The following is a 22,534-nucleotide window of genomic DNA, read 5'->3' on the forward strand; positions in this document are numbered from 1 at the left end:
TTCTTTTTAATGGCAGATAATGCTTAAATCTCAGAACCTGATATAATATTTTTGAATCAGTAGTACTCAGGTGGGTGTGGGGTCATTTATTTTAGCATCTGACCTGTGTTCCAGCTATATCTTAGAAAGTATTCAAAGTAAAGCCCCTTCAAGAAACCACAGAACAGTCAAGGTGTGAAGGGACCTCTGGAGCTCATCTAGCCCAACCCCTGGCTAGAGCAGGCTCACCTTGAGCAGGTTGCACAGGATCATGTCCAGGCAGGTTTTGAATGTCTCCAGAGATGGAGACTCCCCAGCCTCCCTGGGCAGGCTGTGCCAGCGCTCCATCAGCCTCCAGGTAAAGAAGTTCTTCCTCATATTCAGCTAGAACTTCTTGTGTTTCAGTTTGTGCTCGTTGCCCCTTGTCCTGTCGCTGGGCACCACCGGAAAGTGCCTGGACTCATTCTGTCACCTCCTATATGGCTACACACTCAATCCTCTGAAATCTCAAATCAAACTATTTACTCCAACTCCACAAGGGTAGCAGTAGCTTGTAGGTGGCTCCTGAACAGCTCTAACCTGACTATGATCATGCGATGATACTGTCGATCTGCTGCAACTGGATCCTGTTGCACAGTTTGTACCCGTTTTCTTTTTTGAGGAATTCTCATTAACTGGCCTTCTCTAGCTGCCCAGCCAAACAACAGTCGAAAAGTAAGGAACGACACGTGTGATCCAAGCTCACTATTACTTCCACAAGGCAGTCTGAATTTTCCCATGACACTGTTTTCTAAAATACCCAAGAAGTTTGCACCACAGCTACCTGGACTGCTTAATATGTACACTACGACTAATTAAAAAAAAAAGTAAGTATACCTGTGTGAAATATAATGTAATATATATTTTATATATATAAAATGAGAATAAAATTATGTAGATATTATGGAAGAATGGAATTATAGAACAGGATTGTTTTACTGCTTAGATAATCAGTAATATAAATAACAACAACAAAAAACAGGAGTAGGTATTCATGGACTGATCCACCCAAGCACCAACACTTAGTAGCCCAGTGCATGACTGTGTATACAACACACTACAACCCAAGGATGAGATGCACAGGCTGAAGTGCTCCAGCTCTTTCGCATCTTTCCAAACTGTTTTTGGAAGTAATGAAAATTTATTATAGTAAAAGATGCTTATTGCCTTCAGGTGGCCCATTGGCTGTAGGAAGTATTTTTAATGGTAGCAGCCTTTCTGTTTCAAGATTGGTTTTGGCAGTGGAAGTCTGCAGTGTTGCAGAGAAACCAAAATCAACATTGTGGGCAACTTAACATAGCACCCCTGTGCCCTGGAGCTTTCTGACTGCTTTCCACAGGACCACCGAATATTGGTGTGGCACAGAACATTTGGACTGCTCCACAGAAGCTGAAAGAAATACATGAAAGGGAAGTGAGCCTAAATAATAATTAAAAAAAACAGTATACTGCCAAAACCATGCTGTAAGTCCCCAGAGGAACACATTTAAAATTATTATTAGAAATGTAACCAAAATAATTTTGTTGAGCAGAAAGAACAAAATTAAATAAAATAATAAATAAAACCTCAATAATGGCATTAATAAATCTTCACAATTTAAGCTCTGAATGCATAACTGAAAACAGGGAGACTGAAGTATCGATGGTATCAACTGCATTTCATACAAATTGTATTTTAAAGTTAGCAGCATCAATAAAATATCAGTATAATACATATTAGTTTATTAGTAAGAACAGCTACCACATCCGTGTAAAATCATTTATTAATGTATATTGAATGTACAAAACCAACATAATCCTTCCTCTCCTGAGGCATAAACTCCAATAACAGTTTAAAATCATCTCTGACAACTGCCTCTACAAAGCCTGAGTTTATTGGTCTTTGCTGTGCAATGAAACATCAAAATATTTCTTGAAGGTAAGGAAGAAAGAAATGTGTTTGAACCGGGAATTTGTTATTTGTAGGAAAATGAATATAAGAAAAATTATTGATTTTTTTCATTATGTACATGAACTGAAATGTTACAGTAAATGTAAGGGGAGTTTAAATAACTTTATGAAATAAAATAATTATTAAAAATAACTACATAATGTAAAAAGGCACACATATCCATTTTTATATTTATATTTTCCTACCTACATAATTCATGTATATATACATAAAGCTGTCTTTTCATATTAAATATACCACAAGCCATATCAAAAGCTGCTCTAGTGAGTATGAATGAATGATCAATTATGCACACAGCCTTTATATACAACTAAAAAGCGAAAATGCATCTAGTGTACATCAGGACGCTATCCAGAAGACCAACATTCACATTTCATTCTGCCAATACAATATCAAACTAAAGTGAACCATTTAAAAGGACTCTGAAATATATTACGCAATAAAGCTCTAGATGTGATCTTTAACTCTCAGCAGTTCTTCCTTTCACCTCTTTGAAGCAGCAAATAAACAAGATTTACAATCAAAGGGGTTTAATCTAACGTAAACTGAAATTAATCTGCATAGAATAAATAGAACACAGCACCCATAAAGTGTGATTATGTTTCTTTTACTCATAGAAAAGCCTTTCATATTTCACATAAATTTATGGGTTTGCCCTTCATGGGTGAAATACTCTATATTTCTCTCAACAAGTGATGTTGTATATAAAACTCCCAGATCTAAAAATAAAGAAATTAAACTATGTCCAGTAAATTTGCAGGCAAATGATGAAATACAGAATTTATTATTTTCTGCAGTAACTCTCAAGAAGAATTCAAATTTGAATACCTTTTTTCTCTTTTAAAATAGATGTGTTTTTACTTCAGCTGGTTTTCAATTATTTTGTTGATTTATGCTAATACAAGATGTAAAATTAAGGGCAAAAAAAAGCCTTATTTATTCTAATCATGGTCAATTAGTATATCTGGGGGAAAAGGACTGAAGACCAATGCCACATTTCAGCAGCCTTCTAAACTAAAAGATTCAAATTATTTCAAGAATTTTTATTTTGCTTTCTCCTCATTCTTTTCTTCCACTGCATTGCTCCTCTAGTGCAGAAGTTATCCTCTGATAACAAATCACAGAAATATAAACTACACTTAGAAAGCTACCAAGCCACGTCAACGTTGTTTAGCATATTAGCCTCAAATACAATCAAGAAATTTAATACATTGCATAATGAAGTTTTCCCTTCATTATGTAACATTTTCAATACCTTTTCCAAAAAGGAGAATATATTTGAAGTGAGAGCTGTAAAAAAAAATAAAAATCATAACTCTCCTTGTTAAAAGCCCTATTAACATGAAAATTTCCTGAAGACAGATATGGATTTTTAGATTTCCAAGCCAAAGAAGCATCATAAATGTTCTGTAATTCTACTGTATAAGGAATACAACCCCCCAATTCCTCTTCACCTAATATTTTAGAATTTCAACTGAAAAGACTCAAGGCATGTAAGGAAATAAATATAATTTTGAAACTACAGAGTGTTTTCCCAAAATATCACAAAAAGTTATTGAAAACATAGAAAAGCAATTATGATCTAGAATGTAATTTAGCCACAGATGCAGATTAAATTAAGATTTAAAATTTTAAATAGATGATGTAACTACTTTCTAATGTGTAATTTTTAGTGTGGCTTTTGGAGTCCACAGCAGAGTTTCCATAATTTTGTATCTTATTGACAAAATGCATAGACACACACCTCCCACACCACACCATCCTTCCCCCTTGAATCCCAATAAATAAATTAAAAATACAAAACCTTCCACACAAAATGTTTCATTTGGTACCAGGAATTTTTACTAGAACATTTTTTATTACTATTCCATTTAAAAAGCTCATTGAATGAATACCTTTGAATTCAAGTGTCTCTTCTTTAAAATTGATAATTAGATTTCATATTTTAGGATCTATGAAATCCACACAGTCTAGCAGTCGCTTTTCACCCTTCCTGTGATTTACTACAACTCAACACAAGGACCCTGAATATTTCTCTACCACCATAAACAGATTGTTCATTTCTTCAATGTCACTCATTCCACAGCACGCCATGCCAACTGTGGCTGCAGAGACAGGCTGGCAGAGCGCTTCAGAAAGCTGCTTGTCACTTGCTATAATGGACAATGACACTATTGCCTAAAGGAAACCCTAATATTTTTCAATTCCTTTATTTTTCTTGGTATTATTTTGCCTTCGTCAGCTTTTGCCCTAGTTCACTATGTACTTACATCTGGAAACAAACTTCGGAAGTTAACTTTGCAACTGTTATATACACCTTGTCAGAAGAAGGCATTTCTTCTGAATTGTTTCTCTTTTGAATTAAAATGACAAAAGCAAAATTTCAAGTTCATTTATCACAGATGAAAACCTGTTCTAGTTCTTTTGTTTGAAGTATGGTGAACTAGAGTTTCATAAAAAAATGACCAGGAATAAGCATGCTAGAAGACAAATAGCTGTGAGTGCCAACATTGTTTTAATCTAAGAAAAGAATTGGCTAATTGGATTTTAAAAAATACAATATAAAATATTGGGAATCAAAACAAAAACACAATATGAATTATCTTTGACGCTTAGAAAATAAAGCACAATGCAGCTGTAAAAAGATGCATCCCTGAAAGGAGAACATTACAGAACCATCTCAAAGTACGGGAGTCTGCAAAGCACCAAGTCTTAAAACAAGAGCCATACTTTTGTCAGGAGTCTCGGGAAGTACATTTCAGGTGCCACCTTCTGGGACCTCTGCAGTGAACACTACTACATAAGTGGCAGTTTTGATTCCAGCGAGATTTTATAAAAGCAGCAGTGACAATATGTTTTTTGGAGTGCCAGGCTACAGTACCATACAGAACAAAGAGTGCAATTTAAGATTTTCTTTTCTCTAAAAAAAAACCGTCTAGGAAAACAAGAAATCTTTCAAATCCCGTTACTGTCACCCAGGCCTTCACCCTAAAACTCCTCTCTGCACTTAAACAACTCCAGAACCTATTTCTAGTTAATATGAACTGAGCAAAAATTAGGATTAGCCTTTCAGCAGGCACAATGGACAGCTCTCGCTGTATTCGATGCATATCAGAAATTAGAAGTTCAAAATTTTAAATGCACCTACTTGGAAGAAGGAGAAGCCCGTACCTGCTGTACACCCAGCAAGTACGTAGGCCACCTTCAGATATCAAGTTGAGCAACTATTTTGTACTTTGAGGAACAGTGTATGTTGCAATCAAAATATGGCAAGTGCTAGTGCACTCGCATGCGCTTCCAAGTGACTCAAAGGATGAACACAGAAAGAAGAAAACCAAGAATGAAGTAATGGGAAACAGTTCTGTTCACCAAGGGATTATATATAAAAACAGATGAGGATACAGTGGGTACATACCACAGTCCACCCTGTGGTTTTACTTGCATAACCACAGAAAGGACACAAGGAAGCGGGATGGAAAATCTATCTTGACCCTAGAGGCATGGATACATGAGTTGCAAGGAAAAACAATCACAAAAGGGGATCCTTCCAGGAAAATTGCTGCTCCAGTCTCCAGCAGGAAGTTCCCCAGATAGACTAGAAGGGTTGATCTTACTCGTGGTCTTAATGAAGGGAGTTTATTAAAAGGTTAGATTTATACTGGGCATAAGGAAGAAATTCTTTACTGTGGGGGTGGTGAGGTGCTGGCACAGGCTGTCCAGACCAGCTGTGAATGCCCCATCCCTGGCAGTGTTCAAAGCCAGGTTGGATGGGTCTGGGAGCAACATGGTCTAGTGGAAGGTGTCCCTGTCCATGGCAGGGGAGTTGGAATGAGATGACCTTTAAGGTCTTTTCCAACCCAAACCATTCTGTGATTCTATGAAATGACTCATCCATTGTTTTGAAGACCAGCCAAACAGTGGGACTGGGGAATCTCCTTTGCCTGCATGTGAGTCAGAAGTGGTTGCCTTCTCAGGAAATATGAATATATCAAATAACTCTACAGTGATGACAAAGTTTCTGGGTGATTCAGAGAGTGGAAGACATGAAGCTACATTCTACAATTCAAAACAAATATTAAAAAAAAAAAACAACAAACTCAGATTGGCCCCTGCAGTACAGACATGCTTGTCCCAGTGGAAGTCATACAACTATTTGCTTCTAAGTGAGGTGAAAACTGTTTAATGCATCACTGAGTAAAAATCAATTTTATTCTAGCCCCAAATGTAAAATCCATTTTGCTAAGATAACTTGATTTTCATGTTACCAGAAAATTTTCTAATTTAGATTTGTAAGACTTCTGCGTTTTCTGAGAATCCAGATGTAGCGGACATGATCTGAACTTGACACACTGCATTTTGTCTTTCTTAGAGAAAGCAATATTTGATCTCACAAAGATAAGCATGTCAAAATCAAGCTTTAATTTATCATCCTTTATTTTAACAAAACCAAAACATGAAGCCAGGCCGACACACCAAAGGATGCTGGTAAAGAGAAGGAAATCACCCACTGCAAAAAAAAACCAACAACCCACACCCAGAATGATCGATTCGGGTCCTGAGCTCTGACACAACCCGCTGAAATCCAGCCATCCACTCCCACTGCATGAAACGCAACCGGAGTGACTGTGCGGAGCTTGGGCACAGAGTCACACATATGGTGGTGATAAACCTGGTCCTTCAGTATCTGCTGCAATTCCTAAGGTAGCTCGTGCTATTAGTCCTCATCCTAACCTAAATGCCCACCCATTCCTCCTGCAATACAGACTGGGTATATTTTGAATGTTGTTTTCTCTCACTTGTAATGCTCACAGGAAGATTTATCAGAAAGAATGTACCCCAATCTTAAATGACCAGAGTTTGTCATGGAATTTCTTAAAGCACACACAAAAGAAGGATTTTCAAACCTTCAAAGTATCCATATTACTTAATACTGCTCTACTTATGACAAATTGGAAATTCTATAATTCACAATATTAAAGAGACCTGTTATGGAAGCAAGTAAAGGGTACCATTCCAGCCAGACATAAAATCCACCACCACCCCAAGGACCAGAGACGACAGAAGGAATCATTCTGAGAGCATAAAGATGTGCTTGATTAGTAAGTGGTTGATACTAAGCATTTGAAACAGGCTTTAAAAAAATAGGTATGACAGTAGCAGATGCATAAAATTACCTATTGCAAAAATACTAATAGCTGACCTTTATTACCTGTACAATTTCACATTTACCTGGGGTTTTTTTTGATTATGAGACAAAACAACATTTCTTACCAGGACTCCTGTTTCAGGTTATTGATAGAAATAATTTCCCAATTTCCCAAAAAATCTGTGAGTACTGTTATAAATTCTTAACTATAATTTTATTTAAAAGCCGGTATAGAAATCAAGAGTTTCCTGGCTCTCAATTCTGGATTCATTCAGATTGTATATAACAAAAACTATCAAATACTGAACATTGTCATATTTTATGCATGATAATTTTTATCATGTATTTTTATTATTTTTAGCCATGATAATTTTTATGCATGACAATTTTTATGCATTTTTTAAGAAAAAGTAAATAATGTTATCAGAAAATAAAGACACTTCATACACTGTTATCAAATGCCTAAAATGTCCTGGCTACATACTCAGTTAACACAACATATTCATGTAAGACTTGAAAACACTGAAAACTTCTTTATCACTTGTAATTTAGGAAAAAAAAAAAAAAAGCGCCAGGCTTTAGCATATTGAAGTGTTTTACTGATCAGGGTAATACAGGAATAGACTTTAATGTGGGGACTGCATTTCTTCAGTATGAGAAGAAAGATCACTCACATTTGCTGCCTGTAAAATTTTGTGATGAGATCTGTATTGCTTCAAAGCAGGTGGAAAAAAAGAATCACACACTTCTCAATTTGTGTGACAGCAAAAAGTCTTCAGGCACTCACTAAAGCAACGCAGATGCCACAGTTTCTATAAGACTGTTAGGAATCTGTTACTACTCTTACATATATTTCTGCTCTTAGAGAAAAGGTCACTGAATAAGTGGATACTATGAAACCTTCCAGTATAAAAACAATAAAATTAAATAAGGGGGGGGGGGGGGGGGGGGGGGAAGTTCACCATGAGTATTATAGTCTGGAGCACAGTACAGTTTCTGTACTGTTTTTAAAAAATAACTTTTATTTCTATAACTTCTCATTCTAGGACATACAATAACAGTACCTTGGTAGATCAAGTATTAATTACAGCTCTAATAATAACTTTTGCATATATATATATAAAATAATAGTTTCAAATAATTTCCTTACAGAACAAGATTTTTAAAACAGTTGAAACATTAGAAAAATTCTAAAAAATGCTTGCTATTTTGATGTTTCTGATTCAAGAAGTAAAATGTGCATTTCATCTTTTACTTGGGAACACACAACCTATAAAGGAACTGTTTTAAATTATACTTTTGAATGGTCATTAAAAAAACCCTGTTATTGTCAAATAAACCTGTTTATTGGTTTGGCTAGGCAGCCAGGGTTAACAGGGTTATGCCACATGCTCAGAAATACAATAAATATAATTATAGATGGAAGAAATGCAAATGCACACTTATCAAAGCAGGTTGAAACATGTTTTGTTATCAAGCACATTCAAATAGTCTTTAAATACAATTATTTTCTAGGTCAATAATCTAGTATATGTGACCTGGGCTATTGCTGTTACCAACATAATCTGCCACTGCTTTAATACACTGCATTCTCATCCAGTAAAACAAACAAACAAATCCATATTAAAATAACTTTGTTAGCTACAGATAAAGGCTTGAATACTATCAACCACTTTGGAGAGGATGTATTGGTGCTGTGTTTGGGTATGATTAACTCTGTCCACTAGTGTGGAAAAAAAAAAGCCCAATAAATTAGTTATTGCTAAATTTTCATATCAGAAATATTCTTCTGCTTGTTTCGACTAGTGATCCTGTAGAGACAACATCTAATTTAAGAACTACTGAAAGTTTTAATGGTGTCTATACTGGAAACTTTTCATTCTAACTTTCTTAGTCCAGTTTTCTGTAAAGGACACAAGTATTTTTCCTACATTTATTTACCACACATTGCAACTACCAGTCCAGTGACAAACCACCTGCCAGTTTCTTCTTTGGGTCGTTTATGCGGACCGACCATTTGCTAGCTCTGATGTCAGCGAGGACACAATGCTCACAGCAGTCACGAGTTGGGAGTGTCACTGTGATATTATGCATGATTGTTTGGTCCTGTGATATGAAAATAAATGGACTTCTAATACCTATAAATACCCTGTGCCTCTGGGCATAACACGGGGGGGGGGGGGGGGGAAGGGGGGAAACAACAAACCCACACAAAGAATGTCATGGTCAGTGTCTTGGAAAGAGCCAGTTACCCAAGCAATAGACCTGGGCCAGTCTTCCCAGCATAGTTATTCAACATGGGAACACAGTGCAATTAAGTAACTTTTTACATGAATTCATGTAATTCTGGGGCTTCTCTCCCTTCTGCTTTTCCTTTCAGGTTCTGCTTTGCAAATGTGAATATATGCATGTTATTGTTTCTGTTTCTGTTTTTTTCTTATAAACGCAATCTGAGACCTCCGGCTCCAAGACATCTTACCTATGTCTACAGACACATTAATACCAATTCAGTTGTCGAAGAGTACCATACAAATTTACATCAAGATTTTTAAATATATGTTGCTAAACACTATTTCTCATCATAACCATCAAACCTCAGCCTGAACCACATGTGCCTCTGGAGGGTGCCCTGTCGTTAAGTTTTGTACCTTGCTTGGATTACTGCGATGCACTACTCACAACATTTCCTGATGGCTTTACATATTTCTGCAACTCGGTTCCTGAGGTTGATTATTAACATTCTGCTGCAGATAGCTGCAAGCCCCTAGTGCCAGCTGAAAGCCTTGGTTATACAGCTATTTTGGGACTGAGTCAAAGGCAGCGGTAGCATAGCTGGCAGCTACTCTACAGCCTTTCTCTCTGTCCGGGGGGTTCCGTGGGCCTTGGCTTGCGGTATAGATTACTGCTCAGGCAGAGGGATCACTTCTTTTCGCAGGATCACAGTGAGTTTGCATTTACCCAGAACAAACTATATCAGATAGACCATCACACCAGAAGGGCTAATGCAATATATCTGTAGATACGGCTTCACCATCAAAAAGACTATGGGTCACCTTTTCTAAGCCTGCACAGAGCAGGAACAAATTGCTTGTAGGTTATCTCTGCTATTTGTCACAGGGTCCCTCTGTTTTGGACAGACTTTGCTTTCTTCTGTAGGAGTTTGTCATCTTAAGGTTGGCATAAGCATCATCATTTTTTAAATCTTGCTAGCTTCCCAGGGAAAACCAAAGAAAAACAACAAGAACACACCACAAAAAATACCACAGAAACAAACAAACAAAAAAGCCCCAAACACTACTAACTGACTTTTAAGCAACCAGCATTCTATTGCTCGGTTTATGGTGAATGAGGAGAAATGGGATGCTTTGTATCAGCTACTAAACCAACTCTTCATTAGCCAATGTATTGGGTACAAAGGACTTCAGGGTCTGCTCATTTCTGCCCCCTGTTTTGGTGACAGCAGTTAACAAAAGCTGCTCTGTTCATGGCACTTAAGAGTCTGATTCTTCAGGTACAGTCCCTCAGAGCACAGTGATTAAAGTGAACAGAAAAGCTGTACTGTGAACTTGTGAAATAAATGCATGGCAGTTCTGGAAATACAGAAAGTCTCATGAACACCCTTGACTGTCACTGTTCGCATTTTGCATACCATTCATGGTTATTGGGGAATATCTTCACAGCGAGATTTCAAAGCACCGTAACTAATCCCCGTATATTCAAGTTTGTGACATTTTATAAGACAGCTGAACTTTTAAGAAGTCCTACAGTGGAGTTTTCTTCAGCTCCTGGAACAGCTGTCCACTTGCAGCTGAAGCCACTTCCTGCATTTGTGCCACAACCAAATTCCATGCATCACTGACCGACTTTCCCAATTAATCCCTAATGCATGGCAGCATTAGTAGTGATTTGGGGTGCCTGATTAAAAATCAAAAGCTGTTGAACAGAACCATCATTTTTAATAATTCTTTCAAAGAGTTTACACAAATTCACATACATACATTACTAGTTGAAGTCGGTATAGCTGGCTTCTCGTCATCACTGTACTATATAGTACATAACTAGCTAATCTTTATGAAGTATGTGTGAAGCTTGTACCACTGAATATGAAATATATGAAAGATGCCAGCAGCAGCCTGTAGTTACAGGGCAATGGCCTGGATCCCCCACTGGTGTAAATTAGAAGCCACAGTTTAAAAGCTTCCTTGCAGGCATTTCTTAAGATTAAGAAGCTAGTTAAGATATTGGTTTGATGGAAAAGAATCAGCATGATTTCAGTCAGAAGACAGAAGAAGCAATTTACCTGAAGAAGGTGACAAAGAACTGCACCAGATCCATGATAGTATTGTGCTGTGAGAAGGCAATCTGCAAATAAAATAGAAGTAAATTACAACAATTTCAGAATCAACAGCTCTTTTTAGCCTAGGGCTTTATGGCTCCATGGATGATTAGTTTCAAGTGTAATTTCAGTCTAGTATGCACACACCTGCATTTACCATAAAGTGAGATGAGCAACTAACTCCCATGTCTTTGCCTGTGTGAAAATACAAACAATGGAATATAGTCTTTCCATTGAAGCAAAGTTAATAGAAATAGCCATGTAAAACTCGTTTGATAAAAACAATTAAAACAACATGCAAAAATATTAACAAATCATATTGATGTAAGTTGCTGGCTTTGTAGTCAACTGTTTTAACTATCACCGTTTTCCATTTTTATAAAACACTGAAGTTTTAGAAATGACAAAAGATGTCTTGTGCTTCAAATACTTTTAAAATATTTTAATTGCATAATATTAAAACTCACACATATGCTAATTTAAAAACCAGATAAATCTTGTGCATAATAAAACAAACTGTTTCAAAACAAATTATTTTAAAGACAAAGTAACAAATATTTTAGGCTGCATTTTTACAGCCTTTCCAGAGTATGCATTAATTCAACTCCTTTACTGTAATTGTCCACAAAGATTTAATAGTTATCTCTAAGACAGCATATACACACAGACACACATTCATGCTTGCATGCAATAGAGACTATAATTATTAGTATAATTACTTTTTGCTAATGTTAAGAACAGTACTTAATATTTAAGTTATATCTACAAATATCCTTAAGTCTCTGTGTCTTGTTCAGTTATTCATAGGGTATAATTACCAAACTGAAGAAATACAGAATTTTCTACTATGAATTGCACAAAGTGTTTATCTAACCGTATTCCCATCCTGTTCAAATAATTGTTGTTTTTAGAGATCTTTGTGCATTTAAGGTCTGATCTTGACTAGCAATTACACCAAATGACTCTGATTCTCTTTCACAGCTCACTTGTGACCTTTTGAAATGATAATGCATGATAATCAAGGAATTTTTTAAAAATTATTTTATTTTATTTTATTTTAGGGCAAAGCTGTAGTGTAAACTTCAGTATTATAATGGTGTTACTGTGCCTTGTGCCAGCTAAACAGAGCTAACCATAGGTCAGATTACTTAAAAGTCTAAGGAACAGCATGTTAAGTACATTATTCCAGGAATAAGCACAGGGGGCACCATCATGCAAACACATCTCTAAAATGTAATTTCTCCTTTCTCTTCACTAATAATATAGAATTGCAAGCAATGCAATGGTATTCAGGAGCTCTGAAATTCAGTACAGAAAGCTTGGTAAATGAATCACAATATAATTTAGTGTACTAAACTCCTTGAGTGCTATCATCTGCCTCCTCTCTAGAGAGGACATATAAATGTGCCTAGCTTAAGTAGATTGTTGTGTTTGCATCAGGGCAAAACCTATCTGGCCTGGGAGCCTGTGGAAAAACAAGAAGCTGAAGGTCATGTGGGAATGAAGCAGGAGAGAGAAGGAACTCTCTGACTCACTAGTTAAGTTTAATCTACAATTGTTTTCTGATTTGTGCAACATAAACAGAATTTTTAATTTCTCAGAAACTTTGACTATGGTCATGATGGATACTGTATCAAATGAAGGGAGATTAGGGACTAAAAATATTAAAAAGTTGGAGAGAAATTGCAGAGTGACAAAATTTTCAAAATATCTGTTAATGAGAATGTAACCTTTATTTTACATAGAAAAGATAAAATCTGACAAAAGATCTGCAGATTTCTTTGGCCCAATATAAAGTGCATCCCAAGCATAATGAATTTATGTTTAGGAATACCTTGTATGAATAAAAAAACTTTGTATGGTCCATTCTAATTTTAAATACAGGTTGGATTGCCTTCAAATAATACTTAGCATTCAAATTAATTTCTGGCTTTTCCAGAATGTTTTTTTATTAACTGCTGGCTTTTCCAGAACGATTTTACAAATATCGTACTTCAGGAGTAAAATAACTCAAAGAGAACAAAAAATTCCAGCTTCAACAGCATTCACCTCTTGTGACCTGTTAAAAAGCTATTTATTTATATTATAAAATATATAAAATAATAAAATATTTCTATTTTGCATTACTTAAATTATTTTCATTCAAGGTGCCAGCATTCATTAACAGCATCTGTTAGTCTAGAAACAGCTACAGTCAAGGGAAAGTCCTGCAATTAAAAACTGCAATCTGATCGCAATCGTATCAGGAAAATTTTACCTCAAATTTCTCTAGTAAGCTGTAGTGCCTTTATTTCTCTTCTTCAACATAAAACAAATAGGAAGTAAGCAGATTTACAACAATTTAATGATTTTATATGTCTATTCATAATTAAATGTTTTGCGTATACCTAACCTTAAGATGGGTCAGATCGGTTTTGCACAAAACCAGACACAAGAGTAATGATTCTACATTTTCCACCTTCTATTAATCAAATCATCTACTTCAGACAATTGTGATGTTCTTTTGCTGGTGTTCATGTTTGCAAACCTGTGGAAGAACTTTTGTCTGCAAAACTTTCTAGTTTGGTTGTATAGGATTCTTTAAAATACTTGTACTTCAGAGCAAAACCACAATAAAATATAAAGTTCCATTCCAGAAATAATTTCAGACTTTAATCAAACATTGTCTTCTAATCATTACATTAGAGTTCATGTTTAAAAGATGAACTACAGTATTTTCTGAAGAACAGTACCATGCATCTTAGACTAATTTCAAGACAAAATATTAACAAAAAGAATACATATTTTTATTACAAGTAGATCATGAAAGAAGCAAATACATGTGAATCTAAGCCTGACACAAAGAACCATAATACAATTAAAAATATTTATTTCCATGGTATTTTCATCTAGATATGAATGTTATTGTCCTTTTACTTGTGCTTACATAGAGAGGGAAAAATCTTTCAGTTCCAGGTTTTCACATTAGACTTAAAGATACTGGAGATTAATATCTATTGTTAATTTTTATTATCCCTAATTAGCCCTCAGTTTCACCAAAATATCTAATAAGCCGATGGATCCCAGAAGTATTATCTCTCTCTTCTCTCATAAATGAAGATCAAGATCATCTCTATCATTTGGTATGGAATAGAATCACTGAGTGCCATGTGGAAAAATAATTTTCTATGGAAAAGGATAGCTTCTATGAGTGAACATAGAATTTCCAGCATAAAACATTTCCCTTGAAGAAAGACAAACAATAACACCTCTGCTTTACAAAGCTTAACACTGAAAACTGGAAGTAAGGTTACTTATAGTACTATAAAACATTGCTTCAAACACAATTTCTTGTGCAGATGCTAATTCACCAGCATTAGATTTCTAAAAGAGAAATTAGGATTCTCAATGTGGCGGCTAGAGATATGGTTATGGATGCACATATATTTCAGTACCTGTCCTCAATCTATGTTACTCTTCAGAGGCAAGCTTATAGACAGCTGTCTGTCATAAATGTTATCAAACAGTTTTCTTACCTTCACAGAAACAACTAGAAAACTTCTCATCAGCTACAACAGTTGAAGTTCTTTTCCCTGTTTGGTTAGGGTTAAAGGTTTTCCGTGACTTTATGATCCAATACTGTTACAAACATAATCACAGGTCTTCCAGAAATCTATAAAATTAATGTTTATTTTTCTCTACATATTCTGCTATTGACAGCAAAGAAAAATGGATTAAATTTAAAAATTAAGGTAAATCAGAAGTTATCATTTTCACAATGAAGACATCCGAAACTCTACCCCAAACAAAAAAGAACCATGTTCTGAGGGCTTCAAGATATACCACAAAAATCTTTAGTCTGGTTTCATAACAGTACTCAATTTTATATTCTTTAGAAATTGGTTGCAGTATTGGAATATCCCTTGAACACAAACAATGCCATTTGATTTGTAGGTGACTTAAAGTTTTGACATTTGTTGCTAAAACATTACTAGCAGGTGATTATTAAATTATCAAGTTATAATGTATTTTCTGAAACAAAAACATTACAGGACTTAGAAATTCCTAGCTTTGTACTCCAGTAGGACAAAGTCTAATCTCAGCAACTGGTTCACAGGAAAACCTAGAAGCTGCTTGAGTTTCCCCTTAGCTTTGTGCATTTAAAAAAAAAATGTAAAAAAAAAAAGTTGTTGTGAAACACCTCCATCAAGAATGAAAGCTGTCCTATGATTAGAGGATTTCTACCTTGAGCAATGTGACAAAGGACAAATTTTTGTGGGGTAGTTTGGATTGCTCTTATGTGGTGAAAGTCCAGCTATGAGGATCTACGGTAACAAGTAACAAGAAAGAGCTGTGTGCAGTAATATTTTTTTCCACAAGATAGAAATAGGTTAAGCTCTTTTTGATGCTCAGAACAGAGGGCCCCAAACCAAAATAGAATTTGGGAAGATTGGTCATTTGTTGGATATTAGATCATATATACCTTTCTTGTGTGGAGTAGAAATGCTAGGCAAGGGAGGAAGAAGAGTTGATAAGGTAGGCAGGTTGTAACAAAAAAAGGGATGGATAGTTTATAACCTATGAAACAAAGAGATAAGTATGTGCAAGGAAACTATAATGTGACATAAAACTCATGCTTCGGCTAAAGCCAAAGCTTTGTGCATCCTGAAGCCAAGGTTCATCTTGTGAAGGAGTTGTGAGGAGCAGCAATGAATCCAAACTACTCTCTAAATTAGAGAAACATTAAACACTTTCACACAGAGGCTAAAAATGCCACATATTTATTCTATATATTGGCTTTCCTAAAACTTGGAAATGAAATTTTAAAGTAAATGTGTCTGAATTTTGCCACGTGAAACATGGCAAATCTAAAATAGATGTGGGACTCTCATAACACGGAATGAATTACCCTATGGAGCTGCCGTTTCTCTCTGCTAACAACATAGGGAGTGTATGATTAGTTTAGACTATAGACCTAATGTCAAACTTAGAATATAAATAATGTTAGGTGAGATAAATTTCTCCCATAGTTTCTAAGAACTGATTGGGTATTTCTGCAAAATAATGTAATGCTAACCCAGGAAAAAGAAATATTTCTTCTTGCTAGGACGAAATGATCAGAGAAGCAATACATAACTAAGTGCCTGCTCACAGAAACCCATTGCTTTTTACTGTGTTGATGCCAGTAAATAATTTAATCTAATGTTGACAAACAGTCCTCCCAGATGATGAGAATGAGTGACAGCAAAACTTTCATACAGGTAACAACAAAAAAATGAAAGATAAAGAAAATCAAACTCAGAATCATTGCCTTCACCATCAAGATTTGATAAACAGCTTTCATAAATTATCTCCGCATGCTGAAGTCCTGTCTCTTATGATGGCATACACTAGATTATCCAAATCCCCACCCCTTTCTTTCTCAAACAATGTAAAAATTACAGGATATTATTTCCACTATTCAGTCATGAAAGGCTGAAAGACAATCTAGGTTTGTATTCCAGTGAGATGAATGACATTCCTAAAGAAGGTTTTTACAGCTTAATTTTTTCCTGCCTTGCACTTTGCCTATTGAATTAAATAGGCATACACTGCTATTTCACTGCCTTATTTAATTTTGTGTTCATGTACACATGCAGACAAATGCATGCCACACAGAAACCCTCAGTTCAGAACTTCCAGGAAGTGAAGCAGAAAATCTGGGGGAGGGGAACAGTTATCTAAGTTACAGTTTAATTCAGTATGCAAAATATCTTCGTTATGATAAATTCAGACATTGTTAAGAAATTGAAATAATGAGTGTTAAAGTCAATGAGAGAATGAAAGAAAATGAAAAGGCATAGACAAGGGAGAAACAACGCATTTCAAAATCAAATAAAAAGATGAAAAGTAATCGATGCAAAGACATATAATACTGGAAAATTATTTTAGCCATAAATCTTTGCAGGATTGAGTTCTTCTACAGACTGTGTGTGAAACACCAGATTTCTAGATAAAACCTTCTGAAATTCTGGTTTTTAAAAGCTCAGCTAGATTAAATGGACAGGCAGGAAAATTAAGTATAGAAGTGAAGGGAATGGATTGAGGGAATTTGTCAGGCATAGCTTAATGACTAAATTCTACTACAAAGAGAAACATTGCAGAATGATAGGGTTTTGCTCATCAAACTACATTAAGGAAAAGCCATTTCTATCACTTGCTAGAATCAGATTTCTCTGTCTCTCCATCTTTCTTGTTATGACTTCTTATGACATCTTATTACGACTTGACAAATTAGAGTCTCCCACCAGGAGAGCTGCACCTGTTATGGAGTGTGCTTTCATATGTTATGTTAGCATCACAGAGTCATAGAAATGTGGACTGGAAGAAACACTGCAAGCTCATATGGTTCAACTTCCCACTCTAAGCCAGGCTACTGTCAACCCCAGATAAGGTCAAGTGTCTTTTTCCAGATAAGTTTTGAAAACCTCTAAGAATAGATATTCCACAGCCACTCCAGGAAACTTGTTTCAATGCAGCACTGTAAACATAATGCATTTTTTTCTCATGTTCAATGTGAATCTCCCAATGTGCATCTTGTGACCACTTCCCCTTGTTTTATCATCTGCTACTACAGAGAAGGATTTAGTTTCATCATCTCTGTGACTCCTCCACAAATAATTGTATCCTGCTATTGGAGGCTCTTTACCAGACCCAACAAGTGCAAGCTCCACAGCTTCAGCCTACTTTGTGTGCTTCAGGCCCCTAAAAATCTTTGTGGCACTTCTGGACCCCCTCAGCTTCTCAATACCCTTTCTGAAATGGGACACCAAAAATTGGAGTCTCATTCCACATGCAGCCTCACCAGAGCTGAGTAAAAGGAGATAATTTTCTCTTAATGAGGCCCTACAGTTGGATATTGCCTGAACTGGAATGAGAATATACTCTTGGCTAATATTCAAAATTTTCTCTTAATGAGGCCCTACAGTTGGATATTGCCTGAACTGGAATGAGAATATACTCTTGGCTAATATTCAAGGTGATATTAGATAATTCCACCCTGGTTAGGGCTTTGCACTTCTTATAAGGCTGCATGAGGTTTCTGTTAACTCAGTCCTCAAATTCCCAAAAGTCACCCTCAATGAAAGAATGAAAGCTCTACTGTTTGACATGTCAAACCCTCTCCCTCTCAACATCAAGCCATTTTTGGTCTTCTGATGAAAAAAACAACCCGCTCATTTAATGTTTACATTTTTCAAAATAAAATGCATTCTTCGTCCTTTTCAGATGTCTTGAAATGTGTTTTGTTTTTTATTTATTTGTAGAAGCTGGTACCAATAACAGTCACACTATGGATAAAACAATGACAACTGCATGCTCATCTTCAAGGCTCTTAAAAAAATTCCACGTTCCTCTGGACCTACAGTGCTATCCTTACAATCCATGTTCAAGTAAGCATGTGTTCAAATCCCTTTCTGATTTACTTCTATTCATAAAGCAATCTCCATTCTGACAACGTAATTTAGATTTTTTTCCTGTCAAACCAAAATTAGCTCAAGCACTGCCTGCTGATATTACATCTAAAGAGTGTGAGAAACTACCTGGGTGCTGTGCAGTAATACCTTCATTCTCATCTAATGTGGCATGATTGATGGGCTTGCAAAACATCAGGAATCCTTGCCCATAATAGAAAATCCTATTCAAACAACTGGCAGACTAATACAACTCTAGGATACCATACTAAGTCAAAACGGCAAATTCTATTTATTAGAAAAATAAACGTAGAATATCTCCAACTTTATACATTGTTTATGATTCTATGCAAACCAGCTGCCATCACAGATTAATTTTACTCCTCAAAGTGCTGTATATTTCTGACGAAAAATGGTTCTATAAAAAATATTGCATTAAAAAAGATAGTAACATGACTCTCTTTTAACTCATCAAAACCCAAGTGCTATCTCTTCTTGAAAGAGAGTCTAAAAGATACCTCCTAAAATGCAAAAGACCCATACGATGTTTTCATCAATGTCAAAATGGAATTAGCATTGCAAGTTTAAATCTGCTGGTGCTGGCACATTATTGTCATACTGCTCTGTCAAACTGTGGCTAAGTTGATGAAACAATTTGGCTTTTTTCCAGGGTTCTTATATCTAGGAAAATGTCCAGCCTCTACCACTAAACATCTAAATTTTAAGTCACATTACTGTAATTATTGAGGTCACAAGATGGCTATTTGGAATATATATTTTATAGAATACACATAGATTATTAAAAGAAAAAATTCCTGGACAATGAAGTCAGAATCACAGAGTCAATGCTACTGTGTCAGGGTATGTTTAACTTTATAAAGTTGTCTGATGGATCTGAGAACATCTCACTGAGATGAAAGGATCACTTCACAGTGGTTAACATAAAGTGCAGAGTGTGGATCAGAACTGTTTCCCACACGAAGAGTTTAAAAAATAAAAAATCCCCCAAATTCATGAAATGCAAAGTTCCAGTACACACCAGTCAGCACTGCAAGATCTCAGCTCTCTCTAGCGAACCTCGGGCAGAGCACTGCAGGCACAGCTAGAAAAGCTGTACCTTCTTCAGCTGGGCTAAACTTGCTGGTCGGGCAGCTAAAGCAAATACCTGTCATGCCCAGCTTGCACTAAGCCAGTTCACCTACACTTGGCATCCCAATGGGACACCACCTCTTCACTGACCCTTGACTCAGGGTACCTTTTTGCAGCATCACGTGCACTTGCCACTGTCCTGCCATACAGCACATGCAACCCCAAATTCTACAAAAATAGGCTGTTGTGTTTCTTAGTTTGCACAGTCCACTAAATTTAGCATTGAAGCAAATAGTCTATATTTTTTGAATGCTGACAGACTGGGCAAAAACAACCTGTGCATGCAAATGAAAGGGGAAACATAATTCTGTAGAACACAACACGCCTGCTAAAGCGACACACTTAGGTAGTCATTCCCATGCCTACTGCCACGCACCTCTGCTGGAAATATGATGACATTAAAGCCCCAATTAGGTTCTTATAGCCTACAGGAGAAAATTAACAGTCTGGGAATAAGGCTGCAGGTATCTTAACTCTGTTAAGTCTTTACATCCAGCTTTTCTGATCTAAGCAGGATATTGGATATTGTGGAAGGATAGACAAGTGTGAAAATGTTACACTTATTTAAAGTTGTAGGCAGTTAATAAACCTGTTTTAGGTCTATTAAAAAGCTTACTGTGCAAATGACTGTAATTTACAAAGGTATCCAGACCACTTAGCATAATTGACCTTTTATTATCTATCAATATGTAATTTGTTTACTGTTCTGGACTATTAAACAAAAATAAAATTCAAAAGTAATCAGATCAAATTAGAAAACAAGAAGAGCTTGTCAGGGGCAGGGAGCTCCCTTAAGACTGGTCACAGAGCAATTGATTCTGGCTTTTCATCTTTAATGACTAGATTTTGGTTTTACTGTGAAGTAAGTAGGCTGGAGTTAAAAGTAATGTGACACTGCACAGAAGTATAAACAGTGGCACTGTACCACACCAAATGTATTTGAAGAGTTTATGAAGTTCAAGTTAAAACATCTGAAGGAATTCAAAGTAAATGTGTTGAACTATTTTCTGTTTTTAAGGAGGCTTATAGCAGTCTTGCTTCTAAAAAATGTCACATTTAAATCTAAAACCAAAATATGAACTTATTTTCTGAAAATTCAATTAGTTGTTTGTGCCAGTGCCAGCTCACCAAAAAATGAACCCTGCTTTTTTATATTTTAAAAAAAGAAATCAGGTACTTATGCAAGGAGATACATCTACATCATTACAGTTAAACCTGGCAAGCACAAGCCTAACACCCTGGAAAACACGATATTGCTCAAATTACCAGTGTTTAGATTCGAATCCTTCAGGCACCTAATACAAACTTGTAATTGCTGATTACAGAAACTAGAGAATATACATTTTTGGCAGGCATTTCATATGAACTAAGGAATAAATTATTTCAGAACTGACTAATTATTTTTTCCTCCATTTTTAAAGTAACTGGTTTCTCTAAACATAATTAGAAATGGGATTACTCAAAACATACCAAGTAAATATTAGACTTGCAGTATCTGGGAATTGAAATATTGACTAAAGAAAACTTGTTTATTTCTTTAAAAGACTGATTTTTTTAAAAACACAACTGTTTTTATGTACAGCATTCAATGAGGATTTCTTAGTACACAGAAAATGCATCCCCAAAGAAAGGCAGAATTCTGAAGTTTATAAACATGAAAAATGTCCTATTTTCTTTCCTGGATGGGAGATATTTTTCACCATTCCTAAAAAAAATTAAAAATCTACAATGAACTGTTTGAATGACTGCAGAACGTAATATGACAGCTATGGCATTTGAAGTTCATGCCTATGTGTACATGTGGAAATACATAAAACAGACATGGAAAATGTGCTGCTAAAAAGGAAAAGATTTTTTTTCCAAAATCTGCTAGGTCTTTATCTTCTTAAATATACAGTAGAGCTGTTTTTGCCAGACATTCTACTAGTTAACCCACTGGTTGGTCTACAGTGTAATAAAAATGATAATAAATTTTTTATAGGGCTACAAAATCTGAATTTTTAAAATTTATGCAATGTTTTCTTCATTTTAGAAATCAAATACTTGGTTAGAAAAGGGAAAACATGCACTGAATTTTGCATAAAGATCATGCCATTCAAAATAATATATGTAAAATTCATTGGTGAGATGCCAAGAAAAGGGCAAAGCATTTTCTTAAACATGAAGAGAGTAATTTCCCAAAGTTTATTGTTATAAATGTAGAGCATGCTATAAAGCTGTTGGAACTGTGGAATAAAAATTTCATATTTGCAATAGCACTTTTCTTGATTACAGTGGATTAGCATATTTATGAGGTTACTCAGCCTCAGGTTTAAACCCACAAATCAAAGGTTTATATCAGCATGGGTAATGGATTACACAGAAGTCTATGGCCTATGATATCCCAAAGGTATCTGTCTTTCAGAAGATTTATGTATATAATACCACTTTGTAGAAACTGCATTCTCTGATCTTTTGCGTGGTGCTTGGTGATTCCCCTCTCTAATGTGTAAAACAACCAAAAAG

The 22,534-nt window shown here is 35.6% G+C and overlaps 1 protein-coding gene across 2 annotated transcripts in view; it reads right to left on the bottom strand.

Moving 5' to 3' along the window:
- The window catches only part of ATRNL1 (attractin like 1), a 525,478-nt gene that overhangs the window by 241,818 nt on the left and 261,126 nt on the right, over positions 1 to 22,534 (bottom strand). For both annotated transcript variants that reach the window (XM_056352650.1, XM_056352649.1), the window contains exon 25: positions 11,415 to 11,476. In XM_056352650.1, coding sequence (XP_056208625.1) covers positions 11,415 to 11,476 — 62 coding nt within the window. The remainder of the gene's footprint in view (positions 1 to 11,414; positions 11,477 to 22,534) is intronic.

This window comes from Falco biarmicus, chromosome 9 (genome assembly GCF_023638135.1).
Source record: "Falco biarmicus isolate bFalBia1 chromosome 9, bFalBia1.pri, whole genome shotgun sequence".
Classification (NCBI taxonomy): domain Eukaryota; kingdom Metazoa; phylum Chordata; class Aves; order Falconiformes; family Falconidae; genus Falco; species Falco biarmicus.